Source organism: Salvelinus fontinalis, chromosome 10 (assembly GCF_029448725.1).
Source record: "Salvelinus fontinalis isolate EN_2023a chromosome 10, ASM2944872v1, whole genome shotgun sequence".
NCBI classification, from domain to species: domain Eukaryota; kingdom Metazoa; phylum Chordata; class Actinopteri; order Salmoniformes; family Salmonidae; genus Salvelinus; species Salvelinus fontinalis.
Genome location: NC_074674.1, coordinates 13764512 through 13780648, shown reverse-complemented (window position 1 = coordinate 13780648; position 16137 = coordinate 13764512). Strand labels below are relative to the sequence as shown.

At 40.4% G+C, this 16137-nt stretch overlaps 1 protein-coding gene across 1 annotated transcript; it reads left to right on the top strand.

The window, feature by feature from the left end:
- The first annotated feature begins 828 nt into the window (after window positions 1–828).
- Window positions 829–12188, top strand: LOC129863651 (purine-rich element-binding protein gamma-like). The gene has a single exon (XM_055935777.1). It carries the CDS (start codon window positions 1201–1203, stop codon window positions 2227–2229), a length of 1029 nt encoding a protein of 342 aa, XP_055791752.1. The 5' UTR covers window positions 829–1200; the 3' UTR covers window positions 2230–12188.
- Window positions 12189–16137: the final 3949 nt, after the last annotated feature.

The window sequence follows — 16137 nt, the reverse complement described above, 5'->3', positions numbered from 1 at the left end:
GGTTGGCCAAAAAATTACATATTGTAGCTTTAATGTTGTGGTTGGTTGGTAGCTAGCTAACTAGCACCCACTCACTCATGTGGCTGCTAGCATCGTCATGAAAAGCGGCATGAAGGAAGCTCTATTACGTGAGAATGCTAGGGAGCAGGCAATGTTGAAAAGTAATCATTAAACATGTTGTACTTTTCTTTTCTTAAATGTAGTTTTGTAATTGACTAAAACAAGCAGGAAACAAGAAAATTACGTTTTAATTTTTTTAAACATTTTTGCTCTGAGCCAATGGTAACCACAATTTGTTTCCCCCACATTTTATCAAATACCGACTGGGACTATACCGGTGGTCAGCGCACTGCTCTATATTTTGTCGATCAATTACCATGTGCCTTCCTCTAATTTGTTAATGTTGAAAAGATTGGCAGGTAAGCCTTTATATTTTCCTTGACAGCATCTTTGTCCACGGCGACAACGTTATTGCAGCTGTCTACTTTATAAAGGCAGTTCTTTGCAGTAAATTCGCTTGCTGTGTCAAATTGAACTGTACTGCTCAAACTAGGATTACGTTGTCTCTTTAAACTGTGGGATTTCGCTGCTGGAAATGGAAGGGGTACAGAGTTGGATGGGTTCATTGGATTCATCAACCTACCGCTAACGAAGCGGGTCGTCACTAGTTAACAAAGCTACAACATCATAAACCCCGCCTATTTCTAACATTTATATTCTTAAAATGCGATTTTAATCCTTAACCATACGAATAACCATATGAGTAACCCTAACCTTAAATTAAGACCCAAAAGCTATTTTTTAATTATTATTTTTTAACGATAAAACCAATTTTGACTTTGTGGCTGTAGTAACTAGTGGAACCCACCGAAGCAGCGCCCTCTAAAGAAACTGTCCGGGAGAAGTGGCAGATGCAGGAAAGGGGGTAGCTAAGTAACCCGTCTTGCCAAGGGTTACGATGAAAATGGTACCAAACGTTACTAACGCTTGACCTTTAAATCCGGACGCAGAAACTCGATCAACTGAATACTCCTATCAGGTAGCGGCCATTTCAGGTCAATCCAGGTATCTTTCAAATTCAGCCTACTATAGCAATAAACTGTCTGTCTAGCGAAACTAATAGGGTTACATGAAAGACAGCATGTTGGCTGGTAATGCCAGGCAATTTGTCGTGTGCTTAACTGTGTTGGAAACGAAAAAATGATGTCTGATACAACATATTCAAGAGGGACGGAAAGAGACAGAGGAAGGATTACATCAGATTCGATGGCGAGAGGCGCATATCATCAACAGTATGTTCACCCTGGCAGTCAGCAGCAGGGCATAGACATTCAGGAGCTTGCCTCTAAACGTGTCGACATCCAGAAGAAACGGTTTTATTTGGATGTTAAACAAAGTGCACGGGGCCGATTCCTAAAAATTGCAGAGGTTTGGATTGGAAGAGAACGTCATGATAACATCAGAAAGAGCAAATTAACGCTGTCCATGTCAATGGCACCCGATCTACGTTATTGCCTGGGGGACTTCATTGATTATTACGCTCATATTGGGTTGAGAGGTGGCCTGGTACCACGGCCAGAAGAGCAGAGCAATGGCCAGGGCCGCCCGCACGACTCCCGCAGAAGACCGCAGGATCACCACGCAGCATCAGTGTCTCCCACTGGCTCTGCGGTGTCGGAGGAACATACTCATCGCGTCCTGAAGAGTGAATTCATTGAGAGAGACAATAGAAAGTACTATCTGGACCTGAAAGAGAACCAGCGAGGCAGGTTCCTCCGCATCAGACAGACTGTCAGCAGAGGGCATGGGGCCATCGGTTACTACGGCCAGGGCATCGATCAAACCATAGTGTTGCCGGCTCAAGGGCTAATCGAATTCAGAGATGCACTGTCGCAGCTGATTGAAGACTACGGCGATGATAATGCCACGGATGAGCTTAGACGAGGCAATGGGAACCATGAAGAATCCACCGAGTTTCCCGAAGCAGCATCATTCCGAGTGGACAATAAGAGGTTTTATTTCGACGTTGGTTCCAATCGGTATGGTGTCTTTTTAAAGATTAGCGAGGTAAAACAGCCATACAGGAACACCATAACGGTTCCCATGAAAGCCTGGGCCAGATTTGGAGATAATTTCATTAGGTATGAGGAGGAAATGCAGCGAATTGTCACCTGTCACAAGGAGAAGAGGACAGAGACTCGCGAGGACATTGGAGAACAAGAGGATTGACAATGGCATTATATGGCTGTAAGAGAGTTCTAGTGATGGTGGGTTAAAACAGGGATGGAAAAAGCTAAACATGACAATATCCTAGAACATATGAAAAAGTATTCTTAATGTATCTCTATTAGGCATATGTCTCTTGTCAACTCGCACTTTTGCTTTGTTCGTGGTCGTTCCTGTTTCAATCATAAATTTCGATTATGGCATCCGTTTTGAAATTGGTGCAGCAGGACGTGTTGCCTATTGAAAAATGAAAAATTATATTCAAAAGGCTAAACGATGATGTAGGTCATTTGTGTGAATCAAATCTTTTTTTTTCTTCATTGTGGTTGACTGAGTGTGTGAATGAAAGTACGTGTGCGCATGTGATTGTCTGATTGAGGAAAAAAAGGTGAGACGTGAAAGTGTACACGTCCTGTCCCCCACAAACATTGGTAGGGGGTTAATGTAAGATATACTGCTGAATGCTAGACATGATATTGTTGTTTAAACAGCAACAATAATTTGTGTAGGTAGCATTTCATGATTTCGTTTTATAGAGTAAGGGACAGTTTGGTTAACGGTTCGCCGACCATCACGGACGAGCTCTAACTCCCTGCCTATGTCATTACACTATAATCAGAGCCGGCTGCAGACAATTATCAGCTATCAGGAAATCAGATTTTCAACATTTTGATGCTATATTTATAATTATATCAAATATATGCAAGGATTTTATGTGCCAAAGCACTACACACAACCAATAAGCAATTCATAACTGCATACCGAATACCGACTTCGAGCACATCATCATGGTTTGCGTTTTCAACACCCCATTCAAATAGAGTATGTCAATCCGGGACAAACAGGGAATACATCTTTCCCTACTCAGTATCGATGGCTTGGCTTGACAATCTCTGAATGTCATTTAACTTTTTGCTATTTTCTAACTGATGTTTCTTTCCATTCATGGAATGGCCAATGCGCAGTTTGGATGCTGGAATTGTATTAGTTAGTGGATGAACGTGCGCAGGTAGCCTACAGGATACTTTTGAAGTAGCCTAATCGGATTAAAACATTGTGACTGGTTGTGTTTATTGCACACATAAAAGGTAATACATTTTAAAAGTAAAATTACAAATATTTTGGCTATATTGAAGCGTTAGGTTCTAGGTCGAGGAATCGCCACTCGGATCAGAAAGGAGGCAGAACGCAGAGTAAGCTTTCCTGAATAACTGGGCTTGCTAGAAGCATAGGCCTATTCTGGCTACACTATTTAAAACGACGAGAATGATGATCAGCAACAGATAGCGCATCAGTATCAGAAATTAAAATACAGCCTGACCCACAATTTATCCAAATGGAATGAAGCGTTCAATTAACTGCTTTTGAGCATTTATTCAAATTACATTATTACTTGTGCTTACTTGAAAATAATAATACAAATATTAATTGCATTACGGTGTTGTAGGATCATTTTATTTTCCCTAAAGCCATACACATGTAATTAACTGTATAACAGCCAGCAATAAAAATAATAACATAATTGAAAGATAAAATTCAAGTTGTACCCCATGTAATAATACTAAACGACCTTTGTAGGTTACAACACCTAGCGACCTCACCGTGATAGTTGAGCCTTTTGGGATTGTAGTGAACAGTGGGGCAGGGAATAGAACTCAAATACCTGGCGTGACAGACAAACACCCTATGCATCGTGTCAATAGGGTTAACCCACTTGCTTGGAATTGTAACGTGGCACATATAGCAAGGTTTGCTACACTGCCCCCTCCTTACTCGAAGGCACATCCCTGTGCTTTGACTACTCAGCCCCCTAGCATGTCTGAGCCATCGCACAGCCGCCATCCCACTTTTGACACTAGTGTAGCAAACTTTTTTTTTTTTTACCTTTATTTAACTAGGCAAGTCAGTTAAGAACAAATTCTTATTTTCAATGATGGCCTAGGAACAAACGGCAGGACAAGGATATAAAACCGGTGCTGTGATCGAATACCCATACTGACATACTGTATACTACATACTTAATGATTATATACTATTAGTTCATTTTAGTATACTGTAAACAAACAGTAGCCTTTCAGTTGAGTGTACTAGCGCTTTGCCTGTCTACTGGAAGTTGATGCTGTTGCTATGCAACCTCTTTCTCGCTTGTTAGCATAACACATGACTAGCTAGACATTTTACGATTTCGGGTGTGTTCGTAAATTCAATATGGAGTGCCAGAGAGCGCTCAGAGTTCGCTCTGGGCGATCGTAAATCCAGAGCTTTGTCATGTTCATTTGTAAATTCTGTGTTTTCATTCTCGGAGGCCACACTGGAAGCTCTGAGGAGTAGGGTTGATCTGAGTGTTCTGACCTCACAACGGTAGTCAAGCACCCAAGCTAACTGGCTAACGTTGGCTAGCTTGCTAGCTACTTCCAGACACAAATGAGAGAACATCTCACTCTGACCATTTTACTCGCCCTAGCAGAGCTGTTTTTTGCTGTTTTCGTGTTATCCAGAGCGTTGGTGACTAACTGTGCTGCTGGCAACAGTTTAGTTTAGCTTTTTTTTTGCAACGTTTATCGACACCGGCCATAGTCAACGGGTGTATCCGCTCTCGTTGGAATTCAGCTGCATATTTTCCGCCATTTAAAAAAAAATCTGAAAACATTGTGAAGCCACCCCCATTGTCTGAAGAATTGCATTATAGGCCCTAAAAGCACGGAAATAGTGTCCACTGCTTGTATAATTCATATTTTAGCGAATTTAGTAAGACATCCAGGGACTTTTGGCATGCTAACTATGACCATACTATGAAAAATAAGCATACTACATACTCAATTTACATCACACGTATGGTTAGTGCGGTTAGTATGAGTATTCGAACACAGCTATGGTCACTGGCTTGAAGGCCAAACACGCTATGCATTGTGCCAATAGGGGTAACCCACTTAGTCAGAATTGTATCAGGGCTCATATAGCGAGGATTGTGATAGTATAATGGTTTCGGAATGACAGTCGTAGGGACCAGGGCTTGAGTCTCAGTCAGGGTACCCCCTAATCCACTATATTGGTATCAGCCAGGTGTTGCAGAGCACCCTTGAAAGCATGTCCCAGCCAAGTTTTAGCCATAGTACATTTGTGTTAGGCTAGCAGTGTTTCTGTCAGGTTTCTGTACTCAACCTGGTTTCAGAGCATTTTGTATTATTCTGTACGTAAATCCGAGACACTCCATTTAGTATGATATGTTACCTTTGGTATGGTTACATAAGGCATATGGTTACTAAAGGCAAAAATAACCGGTGGATGGGTAGGCGAATAAGACAAACGTCTAGCAACCCAAAGGTTGTGAGTTCAAATCTCATCACAGACAATTTTAGCTTGATGTGCAGTTTCTGTAGAGATAAATCAGATCAAGCCTGAACTGTGCGATGTGGTAGGGAGTTGTAATTTCCAACAGGCCAATATTCTACATAGTTTAGAGCAGGAAACATGGTAATTAACTACAATGACCATAATCCATTGGGCGCCCACTTAAACCTGTCCGGTCTGTGCGGAGCGAGACACAGAGATTGAGAGAAGAGAGAACAAGAGGTATAGAAAGCAGTTGCTTAGTGAGCCTGATAATACATGATCTAAGTGATTGATAGTTGGTATTTAGCAGTAATAAAAGTATGCCTTATTTACTTTGAAGAACTACTAAAGTAGTGAGTTTGTCAGACATCATAGGCAGCAGCTCTATCTGAGGACTTAGTATTATTTGATGACTTTGATTTCATTCTAATATTTTATTAAAGTAAAGTAATGTGATTAAATTATGGTTAATAGGTGATACGCAGTAATGGGCAGTCACTACCATCATGGGGACTTAAAAAAAAGATTTATGTGTTACAGCATTCAACCCACATATTGCATAGTGCATTTAATGTAAAAAAATATTATCAAAATCGAAAACCATGATTATTTTTTAACAATCGAACCGAAAACCGAACCGACCTCAAAAAGCACTAATCGCTCAGCACTAGATATTTACACATTACTTTAAGTGAAAACATAATTTCTCCTCACATGGATTTTTGATTATCTGCCGTACTATATTTTTAGTTTCAAGTCATGCTGACACTTGTGGCGCTATAGAAAGGAGCATCGCTCCCAACACCGATCATCTTTATTGATATAGGCTTTGTTGCCTACTTTGTAATAGTCTCAACACATGTAGAGGCTGGTTAGACAGCAGACAGTTGAAAAATGTGCCCTTGTCACATGCCCAAATGAGGTCTTTGAAAAAGACAGGTGATATTCTGTTACAAACTTCCTCCACATCTAATTTGTTGCCACATTTTAGACCCCTGGAGCTTTATTAGACCATTTTTATAATTTAGGGGCTGTGTCCAGGAAACAGCACCATAGACTTATTGCCAGATAAGGTGATGGGGCTGATATGTTCAGTGACATAAAATGTCCTACGCTGATGACCTAATCCATACATCTTATTAGTCTAAACATCTCTTCATATGTCTGAGTGCCAGACAAACAATCTTGCAGTACAAGTAAGGCCTTAACATCTTGCTTAAACAGGGCTTCAATTCAAATGGTTTGTTCTAGTTTTAACCAACGTTCTGTGCCGAAACTCAAATTTGAACTTTCCCTTGCATCTGGTGACAAAGGATGTATGAAATAGTCTGACAGACTGTTCATATTTCTTAGTTTTCTTTTTGGCTACAACTCCCTAGCAACTGTGCCCCTTGCGTTACAGGGTCTATAAAACAGCGATTCTTCTGCAGAGCTGAAATTGACCAATTTAATTTGCTGTACATTTAGCTCGCCATATGTTTGTTCCGCATGGAAGATCCATTGAGGAGAGATGAACCAAATAGAACAGTCAGAATGCATCATACTCATGCTACTTTCTGTGTTAAGACATATTGTAGTTTCCACAAGAACGGAGTTGACTAAATCTGAAGGGAAGAGGTACTGTGTATATGATTAAAAAAAAGGATTGGTCAATAACAAAATAGGCACGGTTAAAAATCATTGCCTCTAAAACAAAACTTGATATTATGATTTTTGATATCTTAAAGACATATAGTAGTTTCCTCATGAATGCAGTTGACTGAATTTCGAATCTCAAGGGATGAGGTACTGTGTATATGATGAAAAAAGAGTCAATGACAAAAAAGGGGTTAAACTTGATTATGATTTTTTTTCTATCTTAAATAAAGACTGTTGTTTTTTTTATTTTGTATTATTAGAGGTGTCAATCCAAACTTTTTTATTTATGGAAAAAAATATATATATATTTAACCAGGTAGGCTAGTTGAGAACTGTTCTCATTTACAACTGCGACCTGGCCAAGATAGAAGCAAAGCAGTGTGACAAAAACAACAACACAGAGTTACATATAAACAAATGTACGGTCAGTAACACAAAAGAAAAATAGAAAAATCTATGTACAGTGTGTGCAAATGTAGAAGAGTAGGGAGGTAGGCAATAAATAGGCCCTAAAGGCAAAAATAATTAGAATTTAGCATTAATACTGGAGTGATAGATGTGCAGATGATGATGTGTAAATAGAGATACTGAGGTGAAAAAGAGCAAGAGGGTAAGTAATAATATGGGGATGAGGTAGTCGGTGTGCTATTTACAGATTGGCTGTGTACAGGTACAGCTTTCCAATCTTTGGGGATCTCAGAAGATACAAAAGATAGGTTGAATAGGCTAGTAATAGGGGTTGCAACAATTTTGGAGGATAATTTTAGAAAGAGAGGGTCCAGATTGTCCAGCCCAGCAGATCTGTAGGGACCCAGATTTTGCAGTTCTTTCAGAACATGAGCTGTCTGGATTTGGGTGAAGGAGAAGTGGGGGGGGGGGGGGCAAGTTGCTGCAGGGGGTGCTTAGATGTTGGCCAGGGTACAGGTAGCCAGGTGGATAGCATGGCCAGCCGTGGAAAAATGCTTATTGAAATTATCGATTATCGTAGATTTATCGGTGGTGACAGTGTTTCCTATCCTCAGTGCAGTGGGCAGCTGGGAGGAGGTGCTCATATTCTCCTTGGACTTTACAGTGTCCCAAAACCTTTTGGAATTAGTGCTACAGGAAGCAAATTTCTGTTTGAAAAAGCTAGCCTTAGCTTTCCTAACTGATTGAGTATATTAGTTCATGACTTCTCTGAAAAGTTGCATATCGCGGCGGCTATTCGATGCTAATGCAGAATGCCACAGGATGTTTTTGTGCTGGTCAAGGGCAGTCAAGTATGGGGTGAACCAAGGGCTATATCTGTTCTTAGTTCTACATTTTTTGAATGGGGCATGTTTATTTAAGATGGAGAGGAAAGCACTATTGAAGAGCAACCAGGCATCCTATGCTGACGGAATGAGGTCAATATCCTTCCAGGATACCCGAGCCAGGTCGATTAGAAAGGCCTGCACGCTTAAGTGTTTTAGGGAGCATTTGACAGTGATGTGATCGTTTGACCACGGACCCAGTACGCACGCAGGCAATAAGGCAGTGATCGCTGAGATCCTGGTTGAAGACAGCAGAGGTGTATTTAGAGGGCAAGTTGGCCAGGATGATATCTAAGAGGGTGCCCATGGTTACGGATTTAGGGTTGTACCTGGTATGTTCCTTGATGATTTGTGTGAGATTGAGGGCATCTAGCTTAAATTGTAGGACGGCCGGGGTGTTAAGCATATCCCAGTTTTGGTCACCTAGCAGCACGAACTCTGAAGATAGATGGGGGACGATCAATTCACATATGGTGTCCAGGGCACAACTGGGGGTTGAGGGGGGTCTATAACAAGCGGCAACGGTGAGAGACTTATTTCTGGAGAGATTCATTTTTTAAATTAGAAGCTCAAACTGTTTGGGTACAGACCTGGAAAGTAAGGCAGAACTCTGCAGGCTATCTCTGCAGTAGATTGCAACTCCGCCCCCTTTTGCAGTTCTATCTTGTCGGAAAACGTAATAGTTAGGGATGGACATTTCGGGATTTTTGGTGGCCTTCCTAAACCAGGATTCAGACAGGGGTAGGACATCCGGGTTGGCGGAGTGTGCTAAAGCAGTGAATAAAACAAACTTAGGGAGGAGGCTTCTAATGTTAACATGCATGAAACCAATGCTTTTACGGTTACAGAAGTCATCAAAAGAGAGCACCTGGGGAACGGGAGTGATTGCGGGGGCTGCAGGGCCTGGGTTAACCTCTGCATAACCAGAGGACAAAGGAGGAGTAGGGTAAGAGTACGGCTACAGGCTAAAAGAACTGGTCGTCTAGTGATTTTGGAACAGAGAGTAAAGGGAGCAGGTTTCTGGGCGCGGAAGAATAGATTCAAGGCATAATGTACAGACAAGGGTATGGTAGGATGTGAGTACAGTGGAGGTAAGCCTAGGCATTGAGTGATGATGAGAGCAGTTTTGTCTCTAGAGGCACCATTTAAGCCAGGTGCAGTCACCGGAGGCTCTACAGTGAATTAAGACAAAAATTACTAACCAAAACAGCAATAGACAAGGCATATTGACATTAGGGAGAGGCATAAAAAAGAAGTACATGAAAAGCACAAGAATATTCAGGTGTGTTTTATTTGAATTATCTAATGTGTGGTATGGAAATTCCATTTGACTGATTTAATTTATTCTAACGGGAAAAGTTTAACAACTCATTATAGAAAAATCATTCAAAGCACAACTTTCCTTGAAAATTAGTTTGTTCCCACATGCTTTAATTTCTATCAATATTTTAGAGTGCCCAGTGATTTTGTATTTGAGATTAAGGCTTTAATGATGATCACAGAACCTTTGGGGCAAATCTTGCCTGCATCATGTATATCTCTAAAAACAAAGGCTTTTTTCTCTCTTGGAGATGGAGAGAGAATATGAAGGGGGATGCACAGATCTTTGCTCTTCGAAACACAAGCCTCCTTTAAGAAAGCACTTTAAAAAACAGCACTTTACTCTGCTGCTTCTTACTCAATTCACATGGAGCGACCACATGATCCATGCATATTGGTTTAAACTTTGAAGTGACAATCATGCTCTTATATTGCCACACCATGAAGCTAATCTTCGCCTAGATGTTGATATCATCCATTTTAACCTCAAAAGAGCTGCACCTTGAGATAAGCTGACTCAGATAGTGGCCCTGAAGTCAATAGCCTACCCTTCATCTTTACGTTTTATTTCACCTGAACCACTGTGACACTTTTGAAATAAGGTCAAAATCTTACAGTGTTATGGCTTTCCGATGCTATTGTTTTGTCTACTTGTTGTAGTAATAACGGCAGCTAGCAATGTCAAATGGAGTTGATATCTACCCTAAATTCTGTTTTTTCTTCACAATTTAAGTGAATAAACTTGTGCTTTTTGGGGGGTGGTATGTAGCTTAGTGGTCAAATTTGGACTGTTATCATCTAAACAAAAGGTTTCTAACCTTTAAGCCTTGGAACTTCTTTACAATTTGATTCTATTGTATTTTATTTGGGTGATGATTTTTCTTCGTTTTTAGAACAAAGGTATGTTTGGAAAATGGAAAAGATGACCTGTCAGTCTGGTGAAAGAAATACGAGGGAGATGTTTATTGCAACAGATTTCTATTGCATGAAACACCAAGGATGTTCAAGCATCTTTAGGAGATTATAGTATCCGAAGCATAGGCTACTTAGCACTCAAGCGCCACAAAACACTACTAACCACCTAACTGCAGTAGTGTCAACTAAAAGAAGAAGAAAAAAAAATGGAGTTCAGGCTTCACTTCAGAAATGTGAGGACATCTTTTAAATGTGTTACTAATTTATAGTTGGTGTATGTAGTGTGCTGTGAGAAGTATGGGTATTGAAGAAGCTTTGTTGGTTTTGTTTATCTTTGTGTTTATCATGCCATTTTTGCAGTAGAATTTAAAACTAAATGTCTATGGTAATGATATAAAAAAAAATGAAATGGTGAAGCAGAAAAGTTTCGTGTATCTTTGGATAAATGTAATGTTAAAACATTAGCGTGTCCTGTAGTTCCGTAGAATATTAGATGACTCAAAACAAGAAAGCAATTGTTCTGTATTCTAGAACTTTCTGTAACATGTGTACTGTATTATTTCATGTTCTACATGTATGGTACTGTATGACTATTCATTCAATGCCTTGTAATGTTTGTAAAAGGTTGCAATGTTTAGAAAACCAATCTGAAAAAAACCCAAGTGTATGCATGCCAACAGTTGGGTCCTAAACTGAAAACGGTAAAAAATGAACTAAAAAATGGTGCTATAACATATGAAGGTGCTATAACATATGAAGGTGCTTATATGGACCCCAGATGCATGCATGCAAATAGGAAATGTCATGTTTATACATGTTGTGCAGTCATCAAATGACTCACAAGATGTCCTCCCAGAACACAAATGGTATAGTGTAACTGTAAATACTGTCAATGGAAGCCTCATCACCTATCAAGACATTTACTACCAACACTTGGCCACCAGTTTGCACTGGCCCCAGGGAGAGTCTGTCATTACTACAGCATTGATCAAATGATGTTTTGCTATCAACAAAACACATCCCTACAGACAGACGGGAGACAGATAGAGACCTGTATCTCCTGCAGCTTTGGAGGCAGTCAGTCCCAAGGTGGCTGATACTTTCGGTAAAGGAAATAGAGATTGCATCAGTGATGCCAATTTACTGTTACACTCCCTTTGTGATTATGCACCAAAAGATCTATAGACAATCTAATTATGTATTTGTTTAGGCTTTTGATTCAAATGTTTATGTCTTTGAACCGCTTTTACATGTAGCACGGGTTGGAGAGGGCAAAGCTAAAGATAATGCAGTCTTCAAAAGGTTGTGATGCGCTCTTGGGATTGTCATGGGATCAGATATTGCTTTGAAGGGTAAACATGATGTATTGCTTTGAGGGGTAAACATGAAAATGTGGTAGTTTTACAGTTGTATTAACCATCATTCTTTTAATTTTATTTTTCAATAAAAGTTTGACCAGATTAATGCAGTTGTGAAGTTTCCAGTGCGCTATCTCAATGTTAAGTTTGGTACCACTTTAGAATAAGTGTCCCTAATACATACCCTGCTGGAAGATCCAGGTTGACCAGCTTAACCATCTTGACCAGTTCTGTACCAGCTTCAGTGCAGGACTACGATGGTATTCTGTGCCGGTAGAAGTCAGTGTGCAGCAGCCAAAGGTAGCTTGCCATGTCTGTCTGCTCATTGGAAGATGCCGCAGTTGTTGACATACATGTGTTTACATAGGTGTGTCTACCTAGTACCCACCATAATGTGTACCTATCCACACTAATTATATGTACAGGTACTGCCTATAAACTACCATGTAAACACACAGAAAGGGGGATAGCTGTACAACTGAATGCGTTACACTGAAATGTGTCTTCTGCATTTAACTCAACCCTCTGAATCAGAGGGGGGCTGCCTTAATCGACATCCACGTCTTCAGCGACCGGGAAACAGTGCTGCCTTGCTCAGGGGCAGAACGACAGATGTTTACCTTGTCAGGTCAGGGATTCAGTCCAGCAACCTTTCGGTTACTGGCCCAACACTCTAACCACTAGGCTACCTGCTGCCCCGGTCACACTATAAAGAGACATCTGTAGTTGTTTGTCATTAAAGCTGTGGTAATGAGCATACCAGCAGTGCAGGTTTTTATCCCTCCGATCAGTACATTTTACATTTACATTTTAGTCATTTAGCAGACGCTCTTATCCAGAGCGACTTACAGTAGAGTGCATACATTTTATTACATTTGTTTTTCACATACTGAGACAAGGATATCCCTACCGGCCAAACCCTCCCTAACTTGGACTACGCTATGCCAATTGTGCGTCGCCCCACGGACCTCCCGGTTGCGGCCGGCTGCGACAGAGCCTGGGCGCGAACCCAGAGACTCTGGTGGCGCAGCTAGCACTGCGATGCAGTGCCCTAGACCACTGCGCCACCCAGTACCCTTTCCATGATTCATTATACAGTAAGATAACCGTTAGCAAACTATTCAAACTATTTGAAAACTATTAAAGAGCAATTGATTGTAGATTCAGTCGAAACCAAATATGTCAGCTGTATAGAAACATGTACAGAATTACAAGGCAAAAGCCCCTACATAAATCTTCAACATACCTCTTCTTATTATTATTGTGGGGTTTGCGAAGCAAAAGCCCCAGCTTCAATCTTTGACATACTTCTTATTTTCTTCTTATTCTTTTAAGCACGCTACCCCTCTAACACCGTTTCAGCTAGAAACGCACATTTTAAAACGTTTAGAATGGTCACGCTTGAGTTGCTTGTATGCAACTTTTTGACATCTTAAAAAACATTTAACTATTTATATTTTTGTCCTCCATCCCCCTGTATGGGATTTCCTCAACATTGTGACATCATCACTTCCAACTTCCATTTACTGTCAATTCAACAACACAACTTTAGACACGAATCAGCTACTGTACGTTGACCACTTTTCGAACAACTTAGACAAAAAGTTACCCAAATCTGTAAAAAATAACAGAAATATCAAACAATACAGCTGTTTTAGTAACTGCAAAACAACATTTTCTGTAACTTTTTTTGCCAACAACTGCCGTTTTGAACATTCCCCAGCAAGTCATACAAGGACATAAAGGACATGAAATCTTCCTCTCCAATAACGGATTAGGAATAGCTTGTACCAATCAAATAGGATGACCTGGAATGATAAAGAGAAGATTTCTAATGATCACTATCTTTGTCCTCCTACTCAGGATCATCCTCCGTTCTCTAAATAACTAAATTGTCTAAAGAGAAGGGCGGACTGTACCCCTCTGATTGGATGAAGCGGATTAGGAATAGTTTCTACCAATAAAAAGTTAAAGCTGTTTGTCTGAGTTTAGGGTGACAAAAAGTGGCTCGCTAACGTCAGCTAACAGCTCTCTATGTTAATCATTGAGCAGCCCAAACTGAGCCGTTGCTATGGATACTCAGACTCAGAGGACAAAAAATGATGACGATGTTGAAGAGTGACCACAATTACTGACCATAACCACACAACGACTGACCACAACCACTGAACAAAACTACTGACCACAAATACTGATCGCAACCACCCAACTACTGACCACACAACTACTGACCTAACCTACTGACCACAACCACACAACTACTGAGCACAACTACTGAACCAAACACCTACTTACTAAAACGACTGACCACTACTGACCACATATACTGACCACAAACACAAAACTACTGACCACAACTTCTGAACACATCTACTGACCACACAACCACACAACTACTGAGCAAAACTACTGACCACAACTACTGACCACAACCACACAGCTACTGACCATAACAACTGACCACAACCACACAACTACTGGCCACCCAACTACTGACCCAAACACAACAACTGACCATAACCACACAACCTCTGACCACAACTACTGACCACAAAACTACTTACCACTAGTGATCACAACTACTAACTGAAACTACTGATCACAACCACACAACTACTGACCTAACCTACTGGCCACAACCACACAACTACTGACCACAACCACATAGTGACTGACCAAAACTACCGGCCACAACCACACAACTACCGACCAAAACTATTGACGACAACCACACACCTACTGACCAAAACGACTGACCACAACTACTAACCACAACCACACAACTACTTACCACACAACAACTGACCACAACTACTGAGAAGGGATGGGCATTTGAAATTATTTCACTATTCAAATAATATAAATAAAGTACAACTTTTTAAACTTCCACTACCACAAAAATAATTTTAAAGAGCTTTAGCAAGCCCCGCAACTTTACTTGTAAAGTTACAATCTAGTTATTCTTTAGCGCGCTAATCTTCCTACACTGCTTAATCTAGAAACGCTATTCAAACTTTAAAACGTGCAGAATTGTCTCACTTGAGTTGCTTGTATACAACTTTTTAAATATGTTTTATACTTTTTTAAATATACACCTTTTTTGTCCTTCTTTTTGTCCTCCTTCCCCTTCTATGGGATTTCCTCAGCATTCTAAAGCTCCCCATTGTGACATCATCACTTCCAACTTCCATTCACTTTCAATGCAACTTTAGACACAAATCATCTACTTTAGGTGAAAAACTGCTCTCTTTTCTTGTCAGAAGCTAGCAGATTCATTACTTACCATTACCAACTGCAAATTCCAATAAAACTACATCACGTTTTGAAGTTCACTTTCCTTGCTTTGTACATTGGGGAGAACAAGTATTTGACACACTGCCGATTTTGCAGGTTTTCCTACTTACAAAGCATGTAGAGGTCTGTCATTTTTATCATAGGTACATTTCAACTGTGAGAGACGGAATCTAAAACAAAAATCCAGAAAATCACATTGTATGATTTTTAAGTACCGTAATTCATTTACATTTTATTGCATGACATTTGATACATCAGAAAAGCAGAACTTAATATTTGGTACAGAAACCTTTGTTTGCAATTACAGAGATCATACGTTTCCTGTAGTTCTTGACCAGGTTTGCACACACTGCAGCAGTGATTTTGGCCCACTCCTCCATACAGACCTTCTCCAGATCCTTCAGGTTTCGGGGCTGTCGCTGGTCAATACGGACTTTAGGCTCCCTCCAAAGATTTTCTATTGGGTTCAGGTCTGGAGTCCAAATTTGAGATTTTTGGTTCCAACTGCCATTTCTTTGTGAGATGTAGAGTAGAAAAATGTATGAAGCATGGAGGAGGAGGGGTGTTGGTGTGGGGGTGCTTTGCTGGTGAGACTATCAGGGATTTATTTAGAATTCACGGAACACTTAACCAGCATGGATACCACAGCATTCTGCAGTCATCCCATCTGGTTTGTGCCTTTTATTACATTTTTTATTTAACCTTTATTTAACTAGGCAAGTTAGTTAAGTACAAATTATTATTTACAATGACGACCTACC

What these genes read in the sequence shown, in the direction of transcription:
- LOC129863651 (XM_055935777.1), top strand. Translation starts at nt 1,201, where the DNA reads ATGATGTCTGATACAACATATTCAAGAGGGACGGAAAGAGACAGAGGA.